The 16,486-nt window shown below is 33.0% G+C and overlaps 2 protein-coding genes across 2 annotated transcripts in view; one reads left to right on the top strand and one right to left on the bottom strand.

The window, feature by feature from the left end:
• Window positions 1-16,486, top strand: part of LOC130621522 (uncharacterized) — a 91,989-nt gene that overhangs the window by 28,548 nt on the left and 46,955 nt on the right. The window lies entirely within an intron of this gene.
• Window positions 2,112-3,088, bottom strand: LOC130621209 (collagen alpha-6(VI) chain-like). Its single transcript, XM_057436524.1, has 2 exons — window positions 3,066-3,088; window positions 2,112-2,987 (listed from the first exon to the last, which is right to left on the bottom strand). Exons 1-2 carry the CDS (start codon window positions 3,086-3,088, stop codon window positions 2,129-2,131), a joined length of 882 nt encoding a protein of 293 aa, XP_057292507.1. The 3' UTR covers window positions 2,112-2,128.

Below are 16,486 nucleotides of genomic sequence, written 5' to 3'. Positions count from 1 at the left end.
GTGGCATTTTTTTCCGATTCCGTCAATATGATTGATACGAGCGAGAAAACAAAAAAATTATAGATTAATCATTTATATTGAATGTCTTTTGTGGCTCCTGCGAAATTACTATGTATCAAAGTTTTCCATTGAAAAGTTTTACCTCTTTTTCTTCATTTTTGTTAGGTACTGACAAAAATGAAGGGAGAAGCATTAAGTCGAGGTAAGGGCTTGACACATTGTTCCTCCACATAGAAACGGACACACTTGATAACCTTGATTGTAGGGGAGGTAAGCAAGAGCATTTTTTCACTTAATCCTTTATTAGAACTCCCATTCAATTATTCATATTGAGAAGAATTTTCAATGTATTTTTCTACATCATAACAACTGTGCATACATGTTATGCAAGTCAGAATTAAATAAGGGCATTGTGTTCAAACGGGTCTGATTACACAAATTTAATAGAAATGTTTAGAATATCATGTATCAACAATTTGTTACTAATCGTCAATCAAGAGCCCCCCTTGTTTTTTTTTGTTGTTTTTTTCTACAATCACATTCTTCCTTTTCAACAACAACAGCTTCATGTCGTTCCCTAAACATCCTGCCGTAATCGAAGGTTAATTATCCTTTAGATATACAACAGTGCCATAATTATGTTAATTATTCTTTGAGTTTCTTTCTGGATATCCGACAGTGGAAAGTGCAAAGGAAAAACAAAATTGTCGTTTTCATTTTTAATGATAACTAGAAATAGTACTATGAGTAATAATCTCTTTATGTCTCACTTGGAAGTTGCTGACACAGCAACAAAAGTTATAAAAATGCACTTTTTCTCTAACATAAACAATTCATTTCTATCAATTCACCCCAGAAATTATTTAGTCATTATTAGCTGGGTAGGTAAACGAGTCGAATTATTTATTTTTAAAGCATTTGGAATGAGTGTCTGTCTATTTTATGTAAACTTGTACTAAAAGTTTACTTTCATTGTAAGTTAAAATTGTAAAGGCTTTACCTCGGACAAACAACTTAAGGTTTATTTTGGACCAATGAAAATTGATTTATATATATTTAATCAATTATTCGTCTAAAGAAAATTGTTTAATTTCTGACTATTTATTCACCCCATGTATATTGTATAACATTGGGCTGTTTTATGGACAATTGCTTAAATTTGGCATTGTTTAAAAAAAGAGACACAAAAATCAATATTTTAACAATTTTTATATATATATTTCAAAAGAAAATTATGTCCAAAAAACATAAAAAACTTCCGCAGAACAAATAAGTTAAACTTCTTCCAGTATATTACAAGCTTCAAAGCAGTTCAGAGCAGAGTTTGATGGCAAACAGCATGCCACAGATACTACCATTTTTTCATCATCAAATCATGAAGAAAATTCCATGGGTTTGCTAAAAAGTAATATAAATAATTAGAGCAAATAAATTCTATAAGCTTAAATACATCTTTAAACTAGCAATCAAATTCTCAGGCAACGGTAACGAGGAGAAATCAATCAAAAGATCATTGACCACAAAGGACAATCAAGAATACTTCCGATTAATTAGCTTTTTTGCATTAATTGAAAAAGTAGATTGTGCTCAAGGAAAATTACTTACAAACTGACAGTCCGCCCCAACCTTCTTCTTCCAATTTTAATTCCTTTTCTAATAATGACCACTTCGTACCCAGTTGTTTCTTCCATTGTTCCAATTTGCACTTGATATTGACGGTACATTGATCATAGTTTGTGAAAACGTCCGTGTAAGGATAATAAGAAACATCAGTGAGTCTGCTTTTTAAATCAGCTTTGCAGTTATTAAATACTGCAATTTTTCCCATCAAATCCATTCTCCTTTTCTTAATGTATTCAATTGCACTCTTCAGTTTATCCGTATAACAAGTTCCTACAAATCACAACAAAAAATTTAAAATTTGGAATCTGTTTACACTGAATTAGTTAAAACAGTAAGCAGTAATACCTACCATTGAATTTCCGAATGATTTCATATTTCGTCCATTTGATGCATGGATACATTTCTTTTTCAATATCACATGAACACAAATCTAAAAAGTATTGAGGTTTAGAGGGTAACAATAACAGTGAAAATGGTTCAGAAATATAAGTTGAACGCAAATTCTTCAATATAAAGTTATTAAATACATACTGTTCGGTTTCCGTGTCGTTGTTGTTTCATCTGTGGTGGTCGTACTATCTGTCATTGTTGTTGTTGAATCAGATGGCGTGGTGTAAGTTGGAGTAGTCGTTGATTCTGTTGTCGTTGTTGTTTCTAAAGGTGTTTTAGTTGATTCTGTAGTTGTAGTAGTAGATTCTGCGGTCGTACTTGTCGTGTAAGGTGTGGTCGATTCAGTTGCAGGATTAGTACAAACAGCAGCGGTTAATTTTTTTATCAAGTCACTTGAGAGAAGTCCGTCGAAATTGGTTGCCTCAATGACAGTATCTGCACTTCCAGTAATTTGGGTAAGTTGGGCAATATTTGCCCCCCTGATGCCAACAGCGTATATATCGATACCTTCATTTCGAATGCTTTGCGCTGTGTTTATCAATTGTTGCGGTCCGTCGCCACGATTTGCTTCACCGTCTGTCATCAAAATGATCACTCTACTTGATGGAGGGGGTGTTCTCACTCCACAACCGCGATTGGTTAAAACTTCTTTACCTTTCTCCAACCCATCCTGGATGTTAGTAAATTGACCAAACTGTTGAAGAGATGATATTGCCGAATTCAGAGATACTTCGGAGGTATGTTCGTCGCAATGAATTTCTTTTTTGGCCGTTTCTGCAAAGGTTACTACCCCAATATGATTACCTTCTTGACTAACAGTGATTCTGCTCACTAGCAGTTGAGCAAATTCTTTAACTTGGAGCCATTGTTGCGGAGTAATACTTCCAGATACATCAAGTACCAAACTGACTTCGGAATAACGGCAAACATCTAAAAAAGAAGAAGAAGAAATCTCTATAATGTTCAATAATAACCTACACGTTTATTGCGGCAGCTTTAGTAACGTGCTGTACAACATACCTGCACTAATAACTTGTAAACATAAGGCTAACACAAATGCAAATATAATCTTCATGATTTGTTAAACTGATTATACTCTATAAAGCATCTAAGAGTGTATGTGTATCTATGTGTGGTGTGTTGTACTCAATCTGAGGCACGCAGCACCTATTTATATCATTAGGGTAATTAAGGATGTTATGTAACGTGTAGTCGTTTGTGTCTCTTCACGTAAACAAACCACGCTTATTAGCACAACTAATTAACTGCTTCTTTTCTCGAAAGCTACAGCGGAAATACTTAAGCCTTTCAAGGTCCTTTTTTATTATTTTATACTTTATACATCTGTTTCCCTGTCTCCATTTTTTTTTATTGCAGTATTAACGAAATTTAATAAAAGTAAAAAATGTCTGGCTTTTTTGATATATCAAATATCTTTTTATTCTTTAGCACTATTGGAAAATGAAGAAAATTAATTGATTATACCATCATCTGAAAGTGGTTTATATCTAAACGACCAAAAGAGTTACTTAATCAAGAGAAATAAAGAGAAAATTGCAGGGACAGCTGCACCTTCCTGGTTACCACTTATCACTCTGTTTTTTTCGTCGTATCTTAGGTTTATAGCTTTCTTTATTCAGATAGTAAGGGAAGAGTTTAATTAAAGTTTCAGAGTAAGAGTTTCCTACGACCCTCCTTAACATTAGAAGACCATAACGCCAATACCATGAGTCACATCAAATTCTTTGTAAGTATTAATTTTCCGCTGTTTAGCTGCATCAAAACAACCAATTACCTCATTTTGAAATTTTAGATACAATTATGATTCATTTAAAGGTTAAAAATTCACCTATTCGTATTTTTTGGCATTCAATGTTAATTGTATTTCCGATGTTACAAACGAAACTTATTGCATCAATATACTGAAGTCACGTAAGATCATAAAACCTTTTACCGGTTTTTTTGCACTTACACATGTTTATATTTCCACTTAAGGAAAGTCCGTATGACTGAGCATTTTTTGTCAATGTATGAATCTTGCATTATATAATTTTTGAATGGTCCCAAAATGAGAAAATATTGGTATGAATATCTTTCAAAAACACAAAATTCTTTACTTGAACTCTCTGATTGTTGTGCTGTTTGTATATTTCCTCGTATGGACGATTTGTGAAAAACACTTTGAAATATATCCTGTTAGAAACCATAACTTCAGATCTGAAAATAGTTTTAGGAGAGGATGTAATTATGATTATTATTATTGTGTACGCATAAATCGTAACGTATGATAACGTAAATCCATAGTCCTTTGAAGCGAAACTAATTAGTTCAAATGAAGAACTTTTCTGAGTTTTGTTTGTTTGTTTGCACCAGAGGTCGGGCAGAAAAATTCGCACTGTTTTGGATAGGATCCTATCAATTTCAAATCTTCTTTTATAAAGCCTAGTCACGATTAAGGGCGATGAGCTTATCGCCTTCCTTATCGCCGCAACAACGATTTGCAGTGGGAACTAAAAAGCGATTTTTGATCTCATCGCCAACGATAACAAGGCGATTAACTGTTTGATACTTTGTCGCCTTTTTGTCGCACAAATTCTTTCTATAATTATTATTTCAATAAATTATCTTTGATGTACTTTATTTACATGTTTGTTATCCACGGAACAGTTCAGAAGTGGTAGTTATTTGTAAGGGAAGTGAAGCAGTAACTTCTCATCTCATCTTTTCACAAAAACGAGAAAATAAATTGAATAATAAAAACTCGTATATAACCCTAAACACATTATAAAATAATGACTCAGGATCTATGAGACTCTGGGGCCAAGAGATCCTGGGAACAATAATGACCTCTAAATTTAGATAAAATGATTTTGTCTATCACACAATCCTAATTTCTGTACCAAATGGTGGTATATATATTTTTCACCAATAGCTTTTGTTGTTTCTTTTTTATTTGCATTTTGAAGTTTTCTTCTGTGCAATAATAAAAAATGAAGCAAGTTCCTGTTCCTTCCTCATGTTGTCAAAATTAATTCTATCTTCAAAAAGCAATGAGAAATATCGTTTAGTGGAAACTGCATGGCGATAAGTAAGGGCGAGGAGAAAAAGCGTTGACCTTTGATCTCTTGAAGGCGACGAGCTGATCGTCTTCAGTGGAGATCAGGCTAGTGCTAATCGCTAAAAGAAGGATATCCTACATTGTTAGGTATACTTAAAATTGTTGTTTGCAAAATATTAACATTAACGATGAAAAATGCTGACAATAGTAAATAATTCGTTATGTCATCATCAGAAATGTGAAACCATTAAGGAGGACACCAGGAAATACAAGGTTTATTAACCTTTTGTCAAAAGATTTAACCTTCTAAACCATGATCGATTAATTATTAAACCTTTCTGTTGCAACACCGACGTAGTTTGGAAATAATTGAAGCATTCCTATTGCCAAAATGTCTCGCAACGTTCTTTATTACCATCAGTATTTAATAATCTTCCATCTTGTTTGTCAAACAGAAAGAATTTCATTATCTTCTCTATCTTTGTTTGTGTGTTACAAAACAGAGATGGAACTGCAAAAAATGATTTGTTAAACTGATTATACTCGATGAAGCTTTTATTGCAGTATTAACGAAGTTTAATAAAAGTAACAATGTCTGGCTTTTTTTTATATATCAAATATATTTTTATTCTTTAGCACTGGAACTGCAAAATTAAAGCGTTACTGCTATCTTTACTATCAACACAAGAAACCACCATAGTTTTTTACCTAGAAAGATGGATTCTTTGTCCATCCTATTGTTTCCCCAACAATTTTTTTTACTCTCGATAAAAAGGATAAATAAAAATATTTTCTTAGCTTTTGAAAAAAATATCTTTTTGTCATAAGTACATTTACACTTGCCAATCGGAATTATACGTCAGAGTCTGTCCATGAATTTCTAGAAGACGGCCCAAAATGGTTTCTGTAATGTGCGCCTTTCTAGGTGTCCGAAAACGTTTTACTTGGAACATGTATTTGCAAAATTGGAATTCAATTTGCCCACAATAGCGACAAAACTGCATTTTCACCTGGCATAGGCTTTCTTCTCCTCTTTCAAGTTAAAAGTATATGACGTTTGAAAAGATTGGAGGAAGATTTTCACAATTTTATTAGATTTTAATGGTAAAAATAAGAAGGAATGAGGAAACTTCCAATTGTATTTTCATAGGTATAGCAAACTTTAAGGTAGACAAACAACAGACATGCCCATAACCAGTTTCTAGACATGCATAGAGGTGTTTAAGCAGCGGGGCTTACTATGCAAAATTTCCATTACATAAAAGATGGCAGCGTTTTCTGGATATTTATTGGTCGTTAAAAAAGTTTTTCATCTGCAAACGCTTAAAAGTCAACTCGTCTCAACTTTCAAATCTGTTAAAATAGATGTTTTGCGGCTAGAAGAAAATCTAATCCACATCTCGAGATGCTAAACGCGGGAACTGCGGCTAAGGAAGCTATAATGGAAAAAGGTCTTTGGGTTAACCTGTCCAAGACTGATTAACCCAAAGATAGTGTTTTTCAATTTTCATCAAATCATGAACGCAAGAAATTTAATCCTCCTTACGCTGGCAACAAGATTCAATTTTTTACAAATCTTACATCAACAAAACAGCATTCTGCTCATAAAATATGATGGCATTAATTGAATGGCAACAAGATTTAGGAATTTGTGAGAAAAATAATGACATAAACAAAAATGGATTCTACTCAAGTTTTAAAAGTTATTTAAATTTCAGCATTGAAAATTGATTGTATTAATTGAAGTACGAAGCTAATTTTTCCTAAGGAGACAAAATGACATAAAGAGTTGATATGAGTATGGGTTTAATTGTTGATTTTAGTGAAGCGATTAATTAAATAGCGTATTAAATTTTAACTGTTATGCACAGAATGACACCAATTTCAATATATTGTTGGCTTAGATCTCCTCAGTACTTCTTCCTTTCCATTGCATTGCCTTGGCAAACCTTTTAATCTTTGAGAATATGAAGATTTTTATGTAAACTTTCTTTACGTCAAAGGGCTCTTACGAAAGTAACGATCGTTGCGTAAATAGTATTACAAGTGAGTTGTAAAAAAATGAACTTTAAAGGTAGGTAATTACTTCCAACGCAAAATTTTATTTCTCGTTCATTTGAATGTCAAGTTATTTGAACTCAACTTTTAAAGAATGCAATAGAGTTACAATGATGGAACTGCAACATTTTCTGTTTTCTGTTAGCCAAATGCGCGGAATATATGTGGTAAAATTTTCTAAAAGCATCGATTTGCGAAGGTTTTTGTAACGCGGAAAAACCGACCTTCCAATCGTACAACTTAATATTTGGGGGGAAAACTTAGCAAAAAATGGTCTTTTACAGTTTCAGTTTTATGCTCTGGTAATGAAAGTATTCGTTTTAAGGTTCAATTCTTAAAACCTTTAAGATTAACTTTTGCATATTTGCAAAAATCAGTTCTCGCTTAATTTTTCAAGAGCATCGATATGTTTCTTTCTGCAAAGGTTTTCATTTTTTCCAATGCTGCTTAGGTGCGCACGAGATTCCTTGACGTTGTAACTCTTTAAAGTTTAGTCTTATACATCTAATCAAGAACTTCTTAATAAGAATTGGAAGTTCATTTCAAAAACAACATTTCATGAATATATCAATGTAACCATACAAACATTACAATTTTTAAAACGGTAGTTCGTTGCATAAGCATGAACATATCTAAAATAACTTGTTATGTAAGAAGAATTCTTTTCCGTTATTTGTTTTGACCAGAGGCCGAAGTGGGATAATTGACTTCTATTAAATTCTTAAATATTTAAATAGATAATTGTAAAACAATTTGATCACTGGTATTTCTTCCTCCTTTGTAAACAAAACATTTATCAAAACAGAGTGACATCAATTACTGGAACTTTGCTCAATTCTTTCAACAAGATAAGGTATTATTAATGCCTTGGTAACTGTAGAGATGTTTCAGTAAATTGCAAAGACATCTCTACGGCATAAGGAATACGTTTGTGGTAAAAAAAAGTTGGCAAAACGTGGTAGACTAGACTAGAGTAACTACAGTCAAACCAGTACATGATGAACATGCTGCATAGCAGTCACCTTACATGCACCGACCGAATGACGGTCAAAACCTTTACATTACGGACACCTACGCAGTGGACACTGTCATTAGCAGACATATGTTTTTGCACCAAACGAAAATTTCTCCTGTCCATAGCGGACACCAGATAGGATTTAACAAAATTACAAAAGAATTTTGAATCATATCTTTATATCTTTATGATATAGATTTTGTTTAGTGGGCATTATCACATATAATTTTAACTTCATTAAATGTTGACATTTTTCAAGGGTTCAAGAAGCAAACCGCCATATAAAGCAATTTAAGATGATAGATGTACTGACATTATAACTTTGCATTATAACTACTGAGTCAAGATATATAATACTTACTAACTGGATTTCTTTTCACACAAAAAAAACATACTACATTTCCACAATCTTTCGTGACAACAATTCTTTTTTTTGTTTTATTGTGGTTTCCTGCCACCGAAAGTTTGTCGAAATTTAATATGAATGTGTTGTGAAAAATCTTGTCTTGTTTTCTATTGAGTAGCTGGCAGCAACAACCTTTATGAGCCAAACACTTCTACATAGTGGACACCTTTCTCCGCACCGTAGGTGTACACTATTTAAAGGTTGGACTCCATATATTTTACCCACAAAAATGTTTCACCGTCTTTTTCACGATCTATTTTTTAATTGCGCTATGTTTTGTCAACAATTTAATTGCAATTTTTACATAAAAAAGGAGAATTTGTTAAATTTTTTCTGTATAATTTTGTTTTTATAAAAATTTTAATTTCATAAAATGTAGTCACCAAAGTTTATAAAAAGTAATTAAATTTTGTGTGGGTGATAGTATTTTTGCCCATTAAAATTTTAATCTGCTTCTGTACCAAAAATTGATAAAATTTAAATAAGATATGTTATTCTCACTTAGAAGAAACCCAACTTACTGCTCAACTTATAGTTGAAAAAAATGAATCGTGCAGTTTAATTGTTTAACAGTGTAAGTGACCTCTCCTCGTAACGCAACTTAATATTCGATCTTCTTGCAAAAGATATGATAAACCCAACCCGTAGACGGGTGGTTGTAAGGTTCACGTCGTAATCACGTGGTTGGAGTGACAGTGTATAGCGCGAGCATGTTTAGAAGGTCCCACGACCACAGCTACACATAAACCCAAGCCATGTACAGGAAATAGGGTAGCCAATCCTATTGATATGCATTATGTATATAGTCGGAACATAACTAACTTGTATTCCTATTCTAAATATTTATATCTATGTAATCTATGTAATAAGCTTTTCTACATACTTTGTAAAGACTCTGCTGGTGAATTGACAATTGTTGTGTATAATATTTAAACAAAAATATGCCTAATGCAAAAAATTAAAATTTCCTTTTGAATGCTATATTTATTACATGTACTTCGTTGAAAAATCTATTTCGGAGGACACAACCTTTTAGTCAGTATAGCAAATCCCTACTATTTTCCAATATGATCATTTCTCGTCATCACATTTTGACAAAAATCATAAGTTTCAAAAATAGTAAAATTTGAGATTTTGTGCTTTAAAACATACTCCATAATTCGCTAAAATCTAACTTTGCGAACGCGCAGAAAAGTAAAACCGGCTAAATTTCCGTCCTGTGAAAGTCTGTCAAAATTCTAAGTTATACCTTGGAGGAAAGAATACGGAAGGAGAAACAACTCTTTTAATTCTATTGAAACACTGCGTGAGGTTCTAGCAGGTGTCTGTATAGAAACTTAATTTGAAATTTTGGCGGTTGTGTGACTAAATTATTCGTGAATAACATTTCGCAACTATGATTGGTTATAAAAACAATTAGATAATTTGATATTGAATTTGATAATATTATCAAAACAACAAGCCATATTGAAATCGGTAAAATTTCTTTTGTTCTTATGTTAACATAATTAGTGAAGAAGCACATGCTCGACACTTTTGTAAACAAAAAGAAAAAGTTTATATCTCGTTTTAAAACGAAGTTCTGTTATAAGAAGTTATTTCTTTAGTTAGAATAAACATTAATCCAGCACACATTTGGTCAGCACTCGTCCGGCGCATATCTATCTATATTGTTTTTCATGATCAAAGTGGTATACTCAAGCCTGCAAAAATAGGTTAATATCACGGTTAAACGCTTATTTCCAAACGTATTGTTGAAGTTTTTAACAGCAATGTTTACCGACTTATATTAGGCACACTTCCCATACAAATATCACGTGCCTGCAGCGTGTTACAGTCAGATTTCAATAGAAAAAAGTTAGCCCCTATTAAAGGAGAATATGGAATTTGATCATTTTTTTTCGAAAAAGACTCGGTCGAGCACCTCACGCACTGATTCTTTTGAAATTAAAAACAATAGAAAATTCAATACATTTAAAGCGTACAGAAATGAAGTTGTTTCTCCTTCCGTATTCTTTCCTCCAAGGTTATAATCAAGTTTCGGTACTGATTTGCATCTGTGCTTGATTAAAAAATGTTTTAATATATTATTGTTGCAAAAACAGAAGTGAGCGTAAGCAGAGAGGAAGGAAATGTCGCTGTTGCGGTTGCGTCACATATTCGTACCAACATGTGTTTAGCGATATTTTTCTGATATTACTAGGTTTTATCGCCTTTAACAGTAAAACGATTGACTGCGGGACCAAATTGAACTGATTTTGGACTTTAACCTTATAAATGTGATAAATGAGACAATTGGACTCCAAGAAATAACATTCTTCTTAATTTGACCTGATTGCTGGAACTTAGAGATTACACTGAACGCTGTGGTAGCGCTTTATTTAAAACTAGTCGATTAGGCCCGTGGAAAAATCCACTTAGGCAGAAAAACAATTGAAAAGTTCTGTCATTTGAATTTTGATGACATCAGCAAATATTTCAGTATATTGATTATGCCTTTTACTAAAAAAAATAATCTGAAAATGCATAAAAAGAAAGTATATAAGTCATAATTTAACAAAAAAGTTCTTAAAATCTAACACAAAATATCAAATGTCAAATCGCATGAAATCCTCCCAACAAAACTTCAGACAAAATATGAAAAACAACGGCGTGCAAGGTGTAAAATCTAGTTAGTAGAAAGTTACAACATTGACAGTCACAACCCAGACAGTTACGACAACAATAATAATAATGTCAGAAATAACACATATCTCAAATATGTATACATCTTATTATGTGATTATGTTGAAAACCTTCAATATTTTAATCTGAAGTGTCGAAAAGAAAGGCTTGCAACAGTAAGCACAGATCTATGAAATAAGTTCTTTACGCATTTTAAACATTGTCTTTTCCCTAAATGCTTATACAACAATACAACCTGAACAATATCAAAAAGCCAAACTTAAACAAACACAAAACACCTAAAAACAAAAAGTTAAACTTTGAAAAATCATTTATTCGGTTGCATACCTTCCTCTCCCGCAAAAATATGCACAAAATGTAAAAATTAACCGGTTAACAAAACAATTTTTTGTCTAATGATCCGTACTTACTATAAGTTTAGTTACACAAAATGTGAAAAATACATTATTTGCATATACAAATTGTGAAAAATACATTATTTGCTTAAAAACAGTCCTTAAGCTCTTCTTAAGTATTATGTAATACTTTTTTAAAAGTTGTTGTGGCTTGTTAATTTAAGCTTAAAATGTCAATTAAAATAAGTTAGTCACGTTCTTAGCAAAGACCACTAAGATTAGCTTACATGTAAAAAGCAACATAAAACTGAAGCTAGCATAAGGTAGCTACAGCAGCTAATAGCTGGTCACTTAAATATAAACTGGAGACTTAGCTAGGTATAAAGAACATGGCTACATATTTATAAATTCCTAGCTACCTAGCTAGGTAGTTGTTGTTGTTGTGGTTGATGCTAGCTAACAAACATGTCTCGCATCAATAATATCATCAAAACTTTAAAAAACATAAACAAACCTTACAGAAACCTTTCTATACTTCATTTATATACCATCCCCCTTTTTAAATGCTTTTGTAAAGATTTATTTGAAGGCAGGAGAAGACAAATGCTTAAAAAGGACAGCCATCTTTTTTGCAAACACAATTTCCGTTACTTTGTGCTAGAACTTCATTTAACAAACCACACAAAACTCGCGGCTTTTCACGACAAAGAAGACATATTTTTTTCGGCAACATCAAAGATTTGTTTCGGCAACATCAAGGGAAAATGACGATATCAACTTTGCCTGTTACAGACACACAGACACACTCTCCGTATTATTATAAGAGATTTAGATAAATAAGTCATTTTTTACAGTGGGACCAATCCTAGCCGTTAGCACGCGCTGAAGAAATAGAGACAGTTTCAAAACCTACATTTCATTGACTTTCTAACGGTATCAGTTCGGGCAGTGAAATATGTAGATGAGTACCAATGAGCTCATTCAAACAGACCTGTGAGTGTCTATTTACTTGGCTATTGTTTATGACTTTCTGGCTGGCATGCTTGATTTAGTACGTTAAACATTCTGTTTCCTTACGGTTGACTACACGTGAAGAGGACTCCCTTCTTTTTTCCATATACTTGTTACTTCGTTCCTTTTCTAAATCATGAAATAGACTTGTGAATCATGCCTTTCTGAGCATGAAAATAGGATAAACGTTTTTCTAAGCGCTTGTCTAGTTAGGCGGTTGCTGGTGCTGATACGGCTTTCGTAGCCCCCTTTTTGGTACCCCGGTTAATAACAATATTATAAAAAAGAGGAAATACAAGAGCGCAATCTATGATGATGGAATAGACTTTCTCCTGGAGTGGTTAAAACTTTGCCGATAACGGATTTCAAATATCTTCCTTGTTGACTTAACCCTATTAATAATGAGATAAGAACTAAACAAAAAATAAGTCAGCTGTATTCTCATGGCAATGGCCACAATTTTTGTAAACAATGTGCGTTACCCACAACAACAACAATTCCCCTAAAAAAAGCAAAATGTTTAGCGCTGTTAATCGAACAACTCTGTCAATAACTTTTTTCACTCTTAATAAAAACGATATTCATATGCAGCATAATCTTCTATTTTCTAATGTAATTTAACATAACAAACATGTGTAAAAATCTGGTCAGATACATTTCAAAACTATGGAGCTGGTAATCTATTTCTTAAACTTTTTCATAAATACATATGTGCTAGTCGTTAACCCGTGGAAGATTTCACGGTGGAGCGCCCGTCGTACATATTTCTCGCATCGCTCTTTCGTGCATCCTTGCGGCCTGTCCACATAAAGTAACAAGATTTTCTTGGACGGGAGGATATTACTATAATCATAGGTGCGATTTTAATGACGTTTTTTTATTAAAAAACCCCTGATTTTTAGGTTGGGTTACAGACAGCAAGCAAATAATAAAATATAGACTACTCGTCAACCCGTGGAAAAATCTACGTGGTCGCCCATCAGCAATTTATCTACCCTGTGGTAGACCTGGAATGAAGAATTTTTTTTTGGAATACTTTTTCGTTAAATTTTTAATACAGGGTGTAGTTACTAAATTAATTGTGGGTAAGAAGTAAACCCTATCTAAGTATCACAGGTTAATCAAGACTTTTGTCTCATCATTGAATCGATAAACGGAGCGTGGCCTTGTGTGTATGGAGTTCGCTTTGCAATCACAAGGTCCGTGGTTCGGTCTACAGCGCGGGCATGTTTAGCAAGTGCCTTTACCACAGCTACGGGTCAACCCATGCCATGTAAGGGAAATTAGGTAGGTATTACCGGTGCATACTTAATGTATACATTCCGAACACAGGAACCACATTGATAACATTGTTTCCAACATTGAAGTGGCTTCCTGTATAAATTTTCGGAATAATAGTAACGTTGGACTCGCCAAAATTTATATTGCAGTAAAAGCTGTACCTACATAACTGCATTAAGCATAAAAAAGTAGTTAACAGCCAGATAGCCACAACCTTAGTTCCAGCTAAGTATAAATCAGATTGGTGAAAAACGCAAAAATAAACCTTAAAAGTATAGCAATAAAAAAGGCTACCTAGCTTGCTTGGTTTGAGGGATCGCCGCTGCTGGCATAGTTAGTTACTGATAAATATACAGTAGAATCTCTCTAAAAGCGGACACCATTGGTGAAAAAAAAGTGTCCGTCTTATAGAGGTGGCCGTTTTATAGATCCAAGAATCACTTTCAAAGCAAAATATTGCCAAAAACATGACTTTTTTTGTTTATATACGTTTTTTCTTGAGACACATAATTTGATGAATGTGAACTTGTATTATGCATACGCTCTACTGTTATACAAATAAAAACAAATATCAACTAACAAATACATTGTATTTTATAATCTACTCGAAAAAATCTCGGATTCAAGTTTGCTTTCTTTTTTATACAGTTGACTCTCTCTATTTCGAACTCGCAAGGGACCAGAAAATTTGTTCGAGATAGAGAAAGTTCGAGATAGAGAAAAATTGACAAAAATTGGATTTTTTCGTAAAAAACGTATTTTTAACCTTCAGTGTATCGGGAGTTGATTGAGGTCAATGAGAGATGTTAAAATGTTAATATTCAATGCACAAGACTTCTTTTAAAATAAATACATAAAATAAATTTACAGCTTCATTTAAAGAAATCGGTTATGTCTTTTTGTTTAAGTGATGCCACTCTGTCTTCATTATACATTTTTTCGAATTTGGAGATAAGCATTTGCATTTCATTGGGGATCCCGTATTTTTCTGCTGCCTCCTTGTTTGACATTCCTTTCTCTATTTCCCGAATTATTTGACATTTTTGAATTAAAGAAACGTTATTGAGTTTTCTTTTTAAAGCCGACATCTTCACCTCAAGAAGGTTTCTGGTTCAAAACACTGTAAACAATGTTTTGTGAGTGACTTTAGAATTCGAACGTCAAACATTTTCGTTCGAAAATGGAACATTTTAATTCGATTTTTAGTGTAAATAGGTTCTTAAATTCGGAAAAGTTCGAGATAGAGAGAGAAACAGTCAGACGGGACCGAGATTTTGGTTCGAGATAGAGAGGTATTCGAGATAGAGAGGTTCGAGATAAAGAGAGGAAAATAGCTTAGAGCCTACACAAATGTCCAAGGGACCGAGACTTTGGTTCGAGATAGAGAGATGTTCGAGATAGAGGGTAGTCGAGATAGAGAGAGTCAACTGTATTTGGAGTCCCTCCACTTTTTTCGTAACTGATGACAACATTCTTGATTTTCCTCATCAATAATAGGTTTTTTTTCTTTCAAAAAAATGTATCCGTTTTATAAAGTGTCCGCCTTATAACTGTCCGTCTTATAGAGATTTTCTTGTGAGAGTTTGTCCTAAAATCAATCCGTTCCAAGGTAAAGTGTTCGTTATATAGAAGTGTCCGCTTTAGACCATGTCCGCTTTGGAGAGATTCCACTGTATTAGAATAGTTTTTTGTAGTTTTTTTCTTTATGTTGATAATAAAATTACATATAGAGTTTTATTATATATTACAGCGTATTCTTTTCCAGGCAGCTCATGGTGATTCGAAATTTTCAAGGAGCAATAAAAAATTTGTTTAAACAAACGAGAACTAAAATAGAAAAACTTGGGATAGGATATTTTTTTGATAGTTATCTGATATTCGAGTTGCCGAAACTCTTTTATTGCTCAGCATCTTCCAATAGATGTTAATTTCAATTAAAAACAATCGATTTAATTAATTGGAATCCCAAAATGCCATTCAAAATGAATCTTTTTTAAACTGAAGAAATAAAATGGATCCTGGATTTTACCATTTTTTCATTATCAAATCTCGTAGATACGTCCACCCGTTTGCTAAAATAGTAAATATAAAAATTAATAACGGTATTATTATAGTAATTAGTCGATGGCCCGTGGATAAATCGACAGGTTCACCCTTCCTTTATATACCGCATTTTGTGTGTCTCGCTACTGCGGTACCATTATTATTATACATAAAAGGCTTTATTATTCCTTATTGCCATTTTACCTTATTAAGGAAAACAAGTTGCTAATGGTTTGTAAAAAAGCAGATTAGTATGTTACCAGCATAAAACAATTAGAAGAATTTCCGAACAGGTTATGGTAAAGGAAATTTACTTACCAGCTATTTGTCCACCCCAGCCTTCTTCTTCTAATTTTAATTCCTTCTCTAATAATAACAACTTCGTACCCAGTTGTTTCTTCCATTGTTCCAATTTGCACTTGATATTGACGGTACATTGATCATAGTTTGTGAAAACGTCCGTGTAAGGATAATAAGAAACATCAGTGAGCTTGCCTTTCAAATCAACTGTGCAGTTATTAAATACCGCGATTTTTTCCATCAAATCCATTCTCCTTTTCTTAATGTATTCAATTGCACTC

The sequence above is a fragment of the Hydractinia symbiolongicarpus genome, chromosome 12, assembly GCF_029227915.1.
Source record: "Hydractinia symbiolongicarpus strain clone_291-10 chromosome 12, HSymV2.1, whole genome shotgun sequence".
NCBI classification, from domain to species: domain Eukaryota; kingdom Metazoa; phylum Cnidaria; class Hydrozoa; order Anthoathecata; family Hydractiniidae; genus Hydractinia; species Hydractinia symbiolongicarpus.
Note: the sequence above shows the minus strand (reverse complement) of the source record. Positions and strands in the feature narration are given on the sequence as shown.